General features: G+C 32.6%; 2 protein-coding genes across 11 annotated transcripts in view; one reads left to right on the top strand and one right to left on the bottom strand.

Moving 5' to 3' along the window:
- LOC142337496 (hydrocephalus-inducing protein-like) overlaps window positions 1–15,001 on the bottom strand; it is a 389,940-nt gene that overhangs the window by 145,365 nt on the left and 229,574 nt on the right. For 7 of the 8 annotated variants that reach the window (XM_075386772.1, XM_075386789.1, XM_075386781.1 and 4 more), the window contains 2 exons: window positions 8,574–8,606; window positions 364–513 (listed from right to left, as the gene is read on the bottom strand). In XM_075386772.1, coding sequence (XP_075242887.1) covers window positions 364–513; window positions 8,574–8,606 — 183 coding nt within the window. The remainder of the gene's footprint in view (window positions 1–363; window positions 514–8,573; window positions 8,607–15,001) is intronic. The other variant, XM_075386805.1, reaches the window with a different exon arrangement.
- LOC142337542 (uncharacterized) overlaps window positions 1–15,001 on the top strand; it is a 30,628-nt gene that overhangs the window by 4,919 nt on the left and 10,708 nt on the right. The window contains exon 1 of one of the 3 annotated variants that reach the window (XM_075386878.1): window positions 4–161. The exons of 1 other annotated variant lie outside the window; for it this stretch is intronic. The gene's annotated coding sequence lies outside the window, so the exon portion shown is untranslated. Of the gene's footprint in view, window positions 1–3; window positions 162–13,942; window positions 14,489–15,001 lie in introns of those variants that run through there. One more of the 3 variants, XM_075386861.1, reaches the window with a different exon arrangement.

Below are 15,001 nucleotides of genomic sequence, written 5' to 3'. Positions count from 1 at the left end.
TGTTCTTCTTTCACTGCACTTTTTACACCCACATAATTCATGGCGACCATGATACGTCCAGACATCTGTCTTATTTTTACTGATCGCGTGCTTTAAAATGTTGCATACAATTTTAAATAACTGAGCTCCTTTTTTGAGGTTCGATAACTAGCAGTTTAGAAGTTAGTGTTCCCTTACAATTATCATATCGCTTTTTCAACGCACCTCAAAGTTTTTTCAGTTAAGGAACGTCAGAATAGGAATTCTTCCAATGAAATTTTGTGTTCAAACAAGATGAAGTTAGTAAATTATGCTCATTCGCGTTTATTCTTTTTATTGTGTGGTTATTTGGTCAGTTTAGCATTATCCAATGCGAGAGGTGACCTTGGTCGAAGGTAATGTCGCTTGCATCTGAGGGGCTATCGACATCCTCCCTTTTAGGGTTCTTGCCACTGCTTGATAAGCGGCGACCGTGAGCACGCGACAGTACACGAGTGCCGCTACGAGACACTCCGCTTCTTATCGACCTTGATCCTATCAAGCAGATTTTTAGAAATAATTTCAAAGCAATTTAAACGTCTCTATAATAAATTTCGGTCGGCTCTGGTAACTGAATATTCTCTCTTGACACTTTGGGTGTCATGACATTCTTAAAGTATGGTATTTTTATTGCAACCTTGTCAGTTATTCAAATGCTATATAGTCCCATCTTCATGAAGCATTCATAATATTTTGATTGCTTTATTTGCTCAGCGAATTTAGCTCATATCTAGGGTGTTAAAATTACTAAGATTGGGTGTCATGTCAATTCTGACAGACATCAAATTTGTCATAAGAGCATGTGAAATGCTCGGACTAAAAGTTGGTCATAACTCCACTTGGGAATCACAAATGGCAGTTGTAAATAGAAATTTTTTTAAATGATTCGATTGGCATTTGTCTTGCTTATATTTAGTTAAGAAACAGAAAATTAAAATAACAGAGGATATCGCTGTATTGCTGACAAAAACAAACAAAGATGAAACAATTTTAACGCAAGAATTGACTACACAGCAAGAGCCGTTTAGTCGCCTGAAAATGAACAAATTAATTCAATTTGAGCATGAACCAAAGAAAACTGATAATTTTTTGTGAGTGTTTTATGATATCTATTGACACTACTGCGTCCCCGTTTTTACCATCGTCCAATAACTCTGTCGACCGTTGAGCAGTTTGTGGTTTAATTTGCATCACTTTCAAAAGAGACTTGGCTCTTCTTATTCTGTGTCTGTTTCTAGACGATGAGCGACTATGACTCGGTGAGTTTTTAGTACTCCCACTTTCTAAGGAAGCTGAAAGAAAATTTGTTAAAATTTCAAATCAGCATAGCTATTTTTGCCATTGCTAACAAGATATCAGTTATCAGTTATAATCTTAAATCAAGGCAAATCGATAACTTTTGATTTCGACAATCTTTCAACTCTCGTTGCAATCACATCAGTTCATAAATTAATAATAATTAATAATTTTCCTGCTTAACTTGAACGAAACAACTGTCTTTCCCCATATATCAGACTATTCCATTCGCCAGCATCAACGCTTTTTTTGGCAAATATGGCCACTTTTTTGCGTCCAAATTTTTGGCGTTGCGCCAAGATTAACCATTAAAGAATCTCAATATCTGATCATCTTAAAAAGTGGCGAAACTCTGCTTCGGATTAGAGTGTTGCCATATTAAGATTTGCCGAGTGGCTGAAAATTATTCGTATCAACTAAACAGTCAAGCAAGTTATGGAACTCGAAATTGCGATCAAAATCAAAAACATTCTGATACAGTTGTAATCGCCCTCTCGAACGAATTTTAATTTCGTTTTGCTTATATTGAAATTACAATTTCAAAATTTTGTTTAAGAAAAACACTACTACAAAAATACTACAAAAAAGTAAGATTAAGCTCCCTAACACTTAAATGGAACACATAATTGCTTTCTGTCTTGTCCACTCCTTGAAAACAATTATCGTCATTTGTTATTTAACGTAAGTTAAAATATCCATTTATCATTTTTCCAATAACAGTTTTCAATCGTTGTCTATTCGATGTTGGCACCTCAAAACCTCCCGATTCATAAGTTTTCTGTCAGTCGAATGCTTAAGTGAGAACACACCCCAGTGATTCTGGAATTTTTATTTGCATAAGATCTGATAAGATGGTGATCAAAATTTTTACTCGGGTAAGATCTTACCTGGTCTTACACGATAAAATTCTGCCCTGTGTGAACTTTATTCATGTAAGATCTGATAAGATACTTATCAGATCTTACAAGATAATATTTCAATTTTGCTGAATTGTTATCTTATAAGATCTGATAATTTATGTTATAATGATTTCGACTTTGCCGTATAACGCAGTCAAATTTCTTTTAAAGTAAAAAATAATCGGTCAACTAACCATCTAAAAAACAAAAAATGTTTCTTGATTCTATTTAACGACAGTTTTCTTCTGAGTCTCAACTAGGCACTTTGGTTCAACTTAGCGGTCTAAGATAATGTTTGTCTTTGAAAAACAAATTCATTCTAGTTTGATAATCACCGCTTCAGAAAATGCCCCTGATATTCGAATAACCAATTTCACAATATCTTATAAGTCTCAAAAGACAATAAGAAAATTTTCTCTTTGTTGCTCTCACAATTAAGTGTTGCATGGTGTAGCTTTTTGGCTACTGCTTGAAAGCAACTCTGAATTGTCTTCAATTTAAAGAACATGCCATGCTTAAAGAATTTTTATCGTATAAGATCTGTTTACATTCTTATCAAAAAGATGAGTCATAGCTCTCCAAATGTATATCTTATAAGATCTTATAAGAACCTTATAATATCTTACACGTAAACATTTTCTGTCAGGCAGAATTTTTATGGTGTACGATCTTATAAGACAGATTTTTTATCGTGTAAGATGTGAAAAAAAAAGAACTTTTATCGTGTAAGATTTGATACGATCTGATAAAAATTTTTATAGTGTAAGACCTGATAAATTGTCTTAAAAAGTCTTAGTCAGGCGACGCATAATCTTATAAGTACTCATAAGACAATTTGTAAGAAACTTCTAAGAACTTACACGGTAAAAATTCTCAGATGTCTGGGGCAAAGTCTAAAAATTGCAGACTTTCTAGTTGTTAAAATGATAGATGAGCGCTAAATTTTAGCGCGAATAAATGTTGAATTAGGCATACAATTTCCAACCCGCGATGTAGCGGAAGCGTCACATTTATTTTATCGTTAGAAAAACTATCGAACAAAGAACAAATAGGCGGATTCCATAAAATTCTCGAATACTTTGAGAGGCTGTCAAAAACGTTAGGAAACGAAACTCTTTTTATTTCCTTCTGTTTCACCATGTTCAACGAATATTTTACTATATTAGCGTTCTCAATGATTTCAGTAGAGAACCACATAACAAACTTTACAGCTGAAAAAATGCATTTTTAAAGCAAAAGTTCAAAGCAGAAGTTTAAAAAGAAATAAAATTAAATAGAAAATGTTTTAAAAATTTGAGCCTTCTAGCAGAAATTTGTTTTCTGGAGAAAAATTTAGATATAGCAATGAAATAACTAGTTGAGGGAGAAATATAGAAAAAAATAGTTTGTCTTTCAATTTCTCAAGAGCTTGCTTTATGTAGATTTAGATCAATTTTTATCACAATTTTGAGTCTATTTTCGGACACATTTACAGTATTTTATAATATTCTCAGTTTTTTTAATTGTTCCGACCCCGCTTGTGGGGGGAGGAACTATATACTCAGATGGGTTTTTTTTGTTCAGACAATTTTCGATTGATATATTCATCGTAGAGAAATGTGAGTGGTATCATTAAAAAAACCCGATTAGCGTAGAATTCGAAACTAAAAAGATTTTTTTGAATTTTGTATATTTCAAGGAGTTATCGAGGTTGAAAGTTTTGCGTGAACGCGGGATATTTGCATGACTTCGTTCACTTTTAGTGTAATTTTCGTTCAAATTTAGATCTTTTCTATTTAAAAAAATATGAATTTAAAATTGCATTTCAGGCTACAAAACAAAATAATTTTGCGTTAGCAATAGACGAAAGACGATAAAAAAAGGCTAGTTCTGGTCTCATAAGGGAGTTTAATAACAAAAAATTCGAATTCAATTTGAGAGCTGTTTTTTTTTAGAAAACGTTTCCTATTCTTCATTGTTTTTCAGTCACTTTGAGACTAGTCAGTTTTCATATCGAAGTTCCGTTAAAGACAAATGTCATTTACAGTCAAATGATAGCCAATGATAAAAAATTTCGTTTTCAAGTGATGGCTCATGATTTTTTTGGCTTCGAAATTTTTAATTGAACTTTGATTTTCTTTTGGAGAATTTTTTTTAAGTTTTGGAGTCCTATGGCCTAGACTTGCAAAAAGAAAGTGCAATATTTTCCTAACGTGCATCAAGTGACCTATATAGTGCTCTGAGGGGACAACTAATGGCTGTTGTCTTTAAGAAATAATTTTTGAAATTTCAATTGAACATTAACCAATATTAAACTCTTTTTCATGAACTGTAAGTCAGTTTCAGTAATGGCAAAGACTCCTTCCATTTTACTGCAACCAAAATAATCTGGTTAGTGATTTTATCTGCTAACTTTTGGTTTTATGACTTCGATGCAACCAATTTGAACAATTTTTTGAAAAAATTTTTGGATATTTTTTTTAATTTTGGATCCTTTTGAAAACTTATCTGATTATCATAATATTTACCGTTCCCATTGAATTAAAAAAAACGTGCAATGGATTGTAGATAAAGTTTGGAGAGAAAAGCTGATGGTTTAATTGGCTTCCACACTTTCTTCTCGCACTTTTCTGAGGAACTTTTTTGGTTTCTGCCTGTATTTGTCGTTGTTTTCAGAGTCATAATACTTATTGTGATGTCTTATTAATGACCTATGAATGACAAAATTATTGACTTCCAATCGAGTTTCGCATATTCAATGACTTCCGTTGAAAGCTATTAAACTTAATGGCTCTTAAGGCATTTAAAATAATCTTTCGAAAATTTTTTTGAACAATAACCGATCTTAAATCTATTTTGATGAAATTTAAATCAGTCTCAGTAATGAAAAGACCCTTCTTTTCTACTGCCACCAAAATCATCTGGTTAGCTGTTTTATTTCACTAAAAATGAAAAAGTTTTTATTGAACTGTTTTTCAATGGCTTTGACACAATATTCGCTCAATTTTTTTTAACTTGCTGATTTCGCCAGTTTTTTATTCTTCATGTAGCCGTAAAATACCGAATGGTCTCATAGGCTTCTAATTGAGGATTGATTGAATTATGTTTAAGGCAATCAGTTTATAGCGAATAATCTTAAAGTTTATGATTTTATGCGTTTCCAAAGGTTTTTTTAAACTTTTCAGTTTTTGTTCTTTCTTAACTTGTAACTTACTCTCAACATTGAGAGGTCCCCTCCAATGCCTTGTAATTCAAAATTTAATTTGTCCATTGATATTATTCTTTTTTGACAACATGTGTTTTCATTGAAATTTTCTGAGTGGTCAAAATTTGTGTTTCTTTTTCTCTTCTTTTAGCACATTCGCGTAATGACAGTCCCAATGATTTTCAAATGTGGCCAAAGTGAACTAGATAAATCTTTCGGTATATTTGTAGCGGAGTTATTTTAAATAGCAATTGAAATAAAAATTCATAATATTCAAATAATAGCTAATGATAATAATGTCTTCAATAAATCGCGTTTTCGCATATTGTTTATAGTTTTTTGGGTTTTTCTGCATTTGTATTCCATTTTTATGGCTTAGTCTAACAAAGACAGGTCCTATTGGTTTGGCAATGACTTCTTAGTAAATTTATCAACAATTTCCTTTATAAGCTAATGGTCTTTAAGATATTTAATATTATTTGGCTGAAAAGAAGTTGATTGTTTTTGAATTTCGCCTAATTATTTCTTCTCTTTGTTGACTAATTACGCAGTCTCATAAAGGAAATTTCTCATCTGCTGTAGTTAAGAAGAAGTAAATTTGCGTAGTTAAGGTTCCATCCGATTGTATTTTGACGTTGTTAATAGGCGCTTCTAAATTTAGATATTGAGTTTTTACCGTGAAATTGAAATTTTCGTTTCTGCTTATTGTGTTGTTTGTTTGTTTTTTCTTGTAGTCTTTTAATGGCAGATCTAGTGAGCGATGTAATGAGGTGTGGCATTATGTAATTAAGATTTTGTTAAACTCAAACATCTATTTTTGATTATCTCTTCATCTGGTTAACAAATAAGTCAAAAATGTAGATGAGCTCGAGTCGGAACATCATGTGCGAACGCACATTAACGAGTATCCTTGTTTGTATATGGTTTAGGAATCTATCAACGAGCATTTTTGCTCTTACATGATGAAAATTGAAATTGTTTTATATCAAATTTCGATTTTTGGATAAGGTATTTTTTTACTTTTGGTGGGCATGTCTTTAGATTTGTGTACTCCAGTTTGGTAAATTTCGAATAACTCAAAACAGCATTAAGAAGAGTTCATTCAAGAAATAAATTGGCTGGTTAATTTGTTTTCCACGCAGATGCTCTTTGAGAAATTTTGGACACACTTCAAAATCCCTAATTTCTCTAGACACTATAAAGCCAATTAAAAACTTAATTGCCGTTTTTTGAAGACCAGATATTTGAAGCACAAATAAACACTCCGACAAAATGGTTAACTATGACGGGCTTCTGATATCAACTTCTTTCGAATTGCAACGTTTTCAGAAGAAGGCGTTCAGTCCCATTCATGAAAGGTATGTTTCAAAAGTAACTGTCGGCAAAATTTACAGAGGTATAACACATGCTTTTGAAATAAGCATTGCATCCTGGAGAAAAATTGTGTCAAATCATTAGCACCTAAGTTTTCTATTACCAAAAACAGATACGACTCATTACAAAATAAATTTCTTGGGGTTGCAACCTATCGATTGATTCAACTGAATTATCAAAATTCCATGATTGCTTTTCAGTTATTTTCTTCTCAAGGGAAGATGTTTTCCATTTGCAATTTTCTTTAGATTGTGATGGTTTCATTAGTTTCTTCCATTTTTCAGAGTCTCGAGCTAACTGTAAAAAGAGCTCAAAAGCGAAAAGTAAGAACATTTCTTGGGTCCCCATTTGCAAAATTTTAAGCGAACCAACAAAAAACAAAAAATCAAAAATTTGGAGACAATTTTTATTTGTAGGAGTGACACTATTTAAACAATCTGTTTTTGGTTTTCTGTTACCTTGATCTGACATTTTTTTGTTTCATTCCTCAGCCTATCAATTTAGTTTTTCAAGATTTTTCTTCAAAATACAGCGTTAATTAGGATGCAGCGACAGTGAAGAATAGTGAGAAACATTTTTCTTTTCATTTTTTGCAAAGACTTCGAAAAAGTTTATGAGCAGGCTGCTTCTGGGGAACATCGTAAATAGAGAGTATTAATTTGAGGAAATAGAGTTCCTTGACAATCATTTATTTATTTAAATTGACTAAGAAAATCACAAAAGGTCATGGTTTGATTCCGCCATTAGTGACAAAAATTGCGTCACTCAGCGCAGGCAAATTTTGATATCAGCTTTTTAAAGTTATTTTATCAGAGCTGATTTAATTCAGGTAAAAAAAAACAAAAATTCAAACAAGATAAGTCAGTTGAAACAAATCAAACCGTTCAGATGTAACATCGGGTAACGACTAATGGGACGCAAATAATCGATAGTTGATTAACTTAGAGCGATATGATTTTTACAATAGGGTACCGAAAAACAATTTACACCTGAAGATTCTTTTGAAAAAAAAAATTGAAAATATTAAATAAAACAATATTTAAATTTCAAATCGGTTATTTACTAACACACTAGTACGCTTTCATCGTTTTTAACGGCAGATGGCTTCTATAGTTTTCGTGCAATTTTCTATTTACATTTTAGTCAATTTCCTTCCAAATTCCAAAAAAAATCTAAATTGACCTATAAAAGTGCTTGCTTTCGTAACCACTGCGTCAAAATTGATCTTACATGTTTTTTAGATTCAGAGCCCGACTGTATGTTATGCTAGCTACTCCAGAAAAATTTATCCAAACCCGGTCGCCGAATTAGAAAGACTCTTTCAGAAAGACAGGCTTTTCAAATAGACTTCTTTTGCTGCACTTCTTTACAAAATTCCCTATTTTTGTTCCATAATCGTCGTACAATAATTCTGGAACCTGAATAGTAAAATGTAAAAGAGCTATACGTCATTTTGAAGCCCTCCATTGAAGCTTTTATATCGTTTAGTACATCACTGACAAATTTTCTGCAAACTTTTTCTCCTTTTTTTGTCCACATAAATCCGAAATTTCGTAGCGAATCAAATTGGCAAATACTAAAAGAACAAAACAATCTACCCATGATTGTAGTTTACGTGGAGAAAAAAGATGAAATCTCTCCTAAAACTTGAAGATTTCACGCCTTGGCACAAATGATGCTTACTGAGTAAAATTCATGTTTAAAGAGCACAATTCCTGCTGTATGTAGTTTTTGTTACCCTAGTAATTATGGCTAGGATTTGCGTTCACAATAGAAAATGATTGAAGGTCAAAAGTTGTTACCTGTACTTGATCTCCTGGATTCCGTGTCGTCATCTGAAACAATCAATCATCAAACTGGTTTTCGATCAAAATTACAACAATAGTGCTTTTAGCAGAAGAAAGTGTCGATATTGGTAATACTTTTTTTCAAAGTAATCACAAATGTTTTCACCATGTTTGGCTCAAAACCTAAAAAAAGTAAGACTTTGACAGCAAAGGCATACAGTTGACTGACATCTACGTTTCACATTTAGTTTATGCAAGATAACAGTTGTAAACTGCAAAAGATATCAAAAAACATCACCTCTGCTAAAAAAAACTCAATAATTACGTTGTTCCTTTTGACCTAGTTTGTCTGACACAATTGGAGTAATAAAACATGACACTTTAGTCTTTACTAATTGTTTTTACTCGAGCTGAACTGAAATCGCTAACTACAAGGGAAGTTCTGAGAGTTTTCTAGCAGAACCAGGCGTTGTTCGTCCCTTGGGAAATTTAGGCTCAAATCAGATAGGGTAAAACTAGATGGCGTGCACTCAGATAGCCGGCGGTTCACATAGCCAAATATAGTAAAAGTTTGTCGCAGCAACTTGATTTGGTGGCTTTTGTATTCATTTCAAATTACTTAATGGTGATTGGTGTATCATGTGGCCATGTGACTTGATATATAAAAAAACCGAACCAATTAATTTGATCACAGATGTTATCTTAAATTGAGCCAATGTTATCACTAGCTAGAGTATGCAATTTCGACAATCTGATATACCTTAAATTTATCGGTTATCTTGACCTTCTGTTATCTGACAAGCCTCCCATGAAAGTACACGATAAGAACGGCGACAAGCACTGATGAAAAGAAAGCTTATTTGCATAAAATTCAATTCAATATTAGAAAGTTTTGCAGCATAACAAATGATATGATTTGCGAATTTGAATTTCATTAAGATGAAATTGTGTAAAAGTGAAAATGAAAAACAAAGATACAACAAAGTGCTTCCGGATGGAAAGTCAAGTTGTTCAGCTAGCTTTATGGTAACATGCGTACGAAGGTAGAAAACATGTAACACCCTGTAATATTTTAACAAACTGTAACAATTTTATTCATTGAGCACAGATATCGAGAGCATAATTAAAAGGCTGACACCATTATAAGTCCGAATAGTTGTATTCTCTAAAAGTTGGAAAGAAATAAGAAATGAAAGCTTTATATTTTGCACATAAATCCTCCCATTTCCTTTTTCCTTCTTTCAAGATTGAACATTTATATATTAACGCTAGACTTGATCAAAAGTTTTTAAAAATTATTATTAAATAATCTAAGAAAAAATTGGTGACAAAAACTTTCGCCCTCGTAAATAGCCGGAGAAAAAGTTGAAATTTTGTGTCCAAATTCCGTCTAATTCTGTACAATCTTTAATTGGTTCCAAACATTTGCCTTAAAAACTTTTGTTGTGGTTACTAAGTTTTTAGAACAACAGCGACCAAATGAGGAAGAAAACTTTCAAAAATACATACTGTAATGGAAGTTAATTAGTTAATGAGTTTAAAACATGTTTTAAACGCAAACTACCAAATGAATTAAATAATGCCACAATGGAGAGTCGAAAATACTAGTAATACGACCATGAGACAAGAAAAAACAAAAAAAAACAATTTCAGGTCAACCACAATATCTGTTTTTTATAGAAAATTTAAAACAATTTTTTACCAAAACACATTGTCAAATGTCGCAGTAGGAATAGATGACTTGGTAACCAAAATTTCAATATAGCAGAAATCACTGATGAATTTTGGATAATGATTGTTTTAAGTTCGCGGACCAGACCACTCCTAAAATAAGGAAAGCAAATTTAGCCCCTTTGCGTTCATTCAAATAGTTCTACCAATTTTTAGGTCTCTATATCCGGCAAAATTGAAAAAAAAAATGTGCTAAAGAAACACACTCGGTGCTATTTTTGATGAAAAAGGCTGAACTTTGAAAAATTCAACAAATTTTGAGCTAAAAATGTTGGCTCAAACAAGTGAGCAACCCTCTTCTGTGTCCATAACCAACACCAATAACACTATTCTTAACAAATTTAGCAAATGTTAGCAAAATTGACGAAAAGTTGAGCAAAAATTCCGAAAAACAAAGGAAATCATTCTGATGTTAACAAAATTTAAAACAACTGAAAAAAATCTTTTTAATTCTGTATTTTACGCTGCAAGGGCTTTCTAATAATACCACTCATAACTCTCTACGGTGAACATATCGATAATCCAAAACTGACTCAACAAAAAACCCAATTAGGCATATAGTTCCTCCCCCACTAAAGTGGGTCGGAACAAAAATTCTAGAGAAGTTGCAATTTAAAAGATCTAAAAACCATTTTGACGATAGAAAAATTTAAAGAATTTGAAATTATTTACACTGAAATTGTCGCTAAAGAAATTCTTATACGGTAAATTTCTCCTCAGTTTGAGCTTCGCAAATATTTGCAACTTTATATACATTAATATGGAACATATGCTAAATTGCTTTAAAAATGTAGGAAGACAAAATGTAAAAAGTATCGATTTTTATTAGAGTAAATAAAGCATGTTGAGACTTTCAAATATTGATTTCTTATTTTACAAGTTCCGCTTTGTCTCGGATGAACGGTCTCGTTTAACGATTGATTGCGTGTTCCATAAATTTTCAATAGCACCACTTTTTTGCCTCCTTTAAAACTATCAAACTTCAAAATGTTGTCGAACAAAAAAAATCAAAACTTAAAATTTCTTTATAGTTTTTAAAACGAGGAATCTGGATTCTGCAAGTATAGAGTACTAACCTAAGATGACCTAAAAAATCTATTCCATCCTTTACAAATTTATTATGTAGTTCATTGACCCTCCTTGATTTAGTTCATTAACTTTGTATTTGAGTTAGTTCATTGACCCTTACATGTGATTTATAACCCGGGGGTGTAAGGCGGATGTTTAATTTTTCAAGCACATTTATAATCCTTTGGGTTAATTTCCGAAGAAACAAGTACTTATCTAAAAATTAAATATTTGAGGCAAGATCTTTATTTTTGAGCTAATATTGATCAAAGTAACCAGTAGAAAAAAAAGAGATATTCATTGTACGCAGAAGGAATTGAATTTAGTCTTAAAAATTAGTAAGCAATTTTCTACAAAAATAATTTACGCATCCAGACAAAACGCTCGTGCCAACGCAAAGTAGAAAACTTGAACAAAAACAACTTTTTTATTGACATTGTTATTGGGTTACAACTACAGCTAGACATTCACTCAAGCAACAATTATAATTCTAATAAAATTATTATATGCAATTTAAATACCAATGCCAAAAGGACCAAGATAAAGCACTAAAATAGTCTATTGAAGCCTTTCTTAACAATTTCGGAGGACTTGATGGAAACTGCAGCAATTTCAAAGGAACAATTAAAAAAATGTGTAGGTAGTGAACGGTAACAAATTTGCCAGGAAAGCATTGCTACTGAACATGGACACTTTTTGTGTATTGCCACGTTGTTCTTTACAGCCAGTATAGAAGCAGTCAAACTTTGTGACACCTACGATTAATTTTTACCTTCAGCAGAGCACGCGCAAAATCTAGGATTCGGCGTTTGATTCATAACATAAGCAACTGATGCCTATACATTAAGCGAGACCTCCATGGACGACTCAATCTCATCGACGAGCACACTCTACCCAGGTTGTAACAATTGCGTAATATCTTTGGAATGTGGAAAAAAGATTATTGGACCTCATATCAAAATTAGAGCAGATCTTACAGCGTGTGATCTTAAAAATACCAGAAATCAAAATTACCAGATCCTCTTGAGCACCTAGCCAGTATTGTCCCAGAAGTTGATGACTTAACAATGAACAGTACTAAAACCGGAGCCACAACAGATCTATTGCGAGAAGTGCGTAAAGTGCTGTTAAAGGGACCAAATGTTGGCTCGAACAATGATAACTTACTGAGATTACTGAAACCAATAGCATCGCGTCAACTCGCTACCACAATGCCGATCAGCAATAGTTATCATTATAATTTTAATTTTTTTTGTTTCCATGATCCTGCACCTGATTGCAACATACATCTACCATCGTTTTGGGCCTATTAAACGAAACGTCGATCGTATTAAAGAGATGCTGCTGTCGCATTCAGACGATATTGAGGTAACAATGGCTCTATATCAATCGCAAAAAGGAAGTGAAAACTTGAATGACAACAATTTACGAAGAATTTCAAAAGCACAATGAAAAACTACGCTTTATACCCAGCTCAATGATGAAATTCGATTTTCACAGCAAGAGAGACGTGACCATTTGGAACGATATTATCCTCAGAGTAGCAACAAAAATGCTGAGGAACGAAATAAATTTGATCAGCCGATCTATGGGTAGAAAAGAGGGGATATTCATTGTACGCAGAGGGAGAATTGAATTTAGTCTTGAAAATTAGTAGGCATTTTTCTACAAAAAAATTTACGCATCCTAACAGAACGCTCGTGCCCACGGAAAGTAGAAAGATTGGACAAAAACAACTTCAATTAGTGACATTGTTAATGGGTTACAGCTACAGCTAGACATTCACTCAAGCAACAATTATAATTCTAATAAAATTATTATATACAACATGCACCATAACGGGGGCTGTTACACGTACTAAGAAAAATTGAAAAAAAAAATCAAAAGTAATTAAAAGAAAAAGAACAAAATAAATTAAAAGTAGTAGTCGAACACAAGTGGTCTGATAGCGTAAAAACTCGAGCGGTCTGATAAGCACAATTTTTTCCTCAAAAATAAACAAAATCACGCAAAGAATCAATTGAGTTTTTCAGAGCTCACCAATGATACCGCTTCTGTTTCTCTCCGCAAAAGGGAACGATCGGCAACAGGTGATTAAACAAAAAAAGCCAGCCTGGCAATAAAGCAGATAAAAGCATAAAAACCCTATTTGAGGGACGGTTGAAACAATAACACTCTGTTTTCATTTGTTAAAATTTGTCAATTTACAACCACCGATACCTCTTATATTTGAATTACAGACTTAAACAACTTCGAACAAAAATGTTCTCAAAAAATTTCACTGGCGCTAAGTATTCATAGAGCAAACTCAAATTTTGCAGCCAGCTATTGTAGCCTTTTACATGTAAAATTCCAGGAAAATGAGAATGAAAGATAATTTTGGCTGACTGGTAAGATTAGCCTTTAATTGCTCCATTTTCATCTACCTTCAATCGTTTTCAAGCGAACCAGACAAAAGAAAGAAGGTCGATTTCGATTTCAAGCAATACCTTTCAAAACACTTACTGAAATAGTACACTTCACAGTGACTGTTTCCGTTTGTAAATTGTTCTTTCGTTACTTAAATCATTTCCTGCCCCGTTGGCTGTTAGCACAACAACACATTTGTTCAAATCAAACTGCTTAATGAAATAGAAAGATTTGCGCCACAAATTGGGGAAACAGTTTTTATTTAGAACAATTGATTGCAAATTAATTTTCGACCGCAGCCGTAATTTTACTTGCATTAATTAAATGGCAGCTTTTCGATCGATCTGAGCTTGGCTGTTTAATGGAAAAGAATTAATTCTTTAAGCTTCTTAAATTGCTATTTCCCCCTGAGTAAATGTCAATGCATTACATTTACCATCCCAGGATGCCATTATTTGTGGCAAATATACCGTTAGGCTTTTTAAAAATAAAAATCCATCACATTAACACGTTGTTGCTTCTTTAAATCTCAGAAATCACTTCTACAGTAATGAATAATTTACAATTTACACTTAGCCTAATTATTGCACAATTTACGACGTTAAGAAAGTGAAAACTTGGCTAAATGCCCGTTAGATACCTTGTTAAACTTTTCCTTAGTTTCATTATATTTTCCTCAATTTACTCCGAAATCCACAAATCAATTAACAAATCAATTAAATGTAAAGCTTAAAATGCCATACACAGACAGAATAAAATTTTTCAACTCAATTTTGCACTTTTAATTTGGTACACAACTGATAATAAACTGAAAATAGGATGACCTACAAAATTTTTATAGAGAAAAATTTAGATGGCAGATAAAAGGATAAAGGCCATATTTAATGGAGGGTCGAAACAATAACACTATTTTTTATTTGTTAATATTTGTCAATTTACAACCACCTATACCTCTAAAATTTGAATAACAGACAAGAATGTGCACAAAGCCCCGACTCCAGCCGTACTCCAAGCAGAGAGCATTCCTGAATAAGAGACAAGATGAAAGCCGAGAAAACTAAGGTCCTAAAGTTAATGCACTAGTGGCCTAAAGAGAAAAATCCATAGTTTAGATATATGAATATCAGCATAGCGTTAGAAATAACACTTTTTTGGCATTTAGTGTAATCTTTGGTTTCTGTTCAGAGCTTTAACGTTATCAGTTTGTTGTACAGAAATGATGCAATTGGCAATTA

The sequence above is a fragment of the Convolutriloba macropyga genome, chromosome 1, assembly GCF_964194025.1.
Source record: "Convolutriloba macropyga chromosome 1, txConMacr16.3, whole genome shotgun sequence".
NCBI lineage: Eukaryota > Metazoa > Xenacoelomorpha > Acoela > Convolutidae > Convolutriloba > Convolutriloba macropyga.
This window is presented reverse-complemented; position numbering and strand designations above follow the sequence as displayed.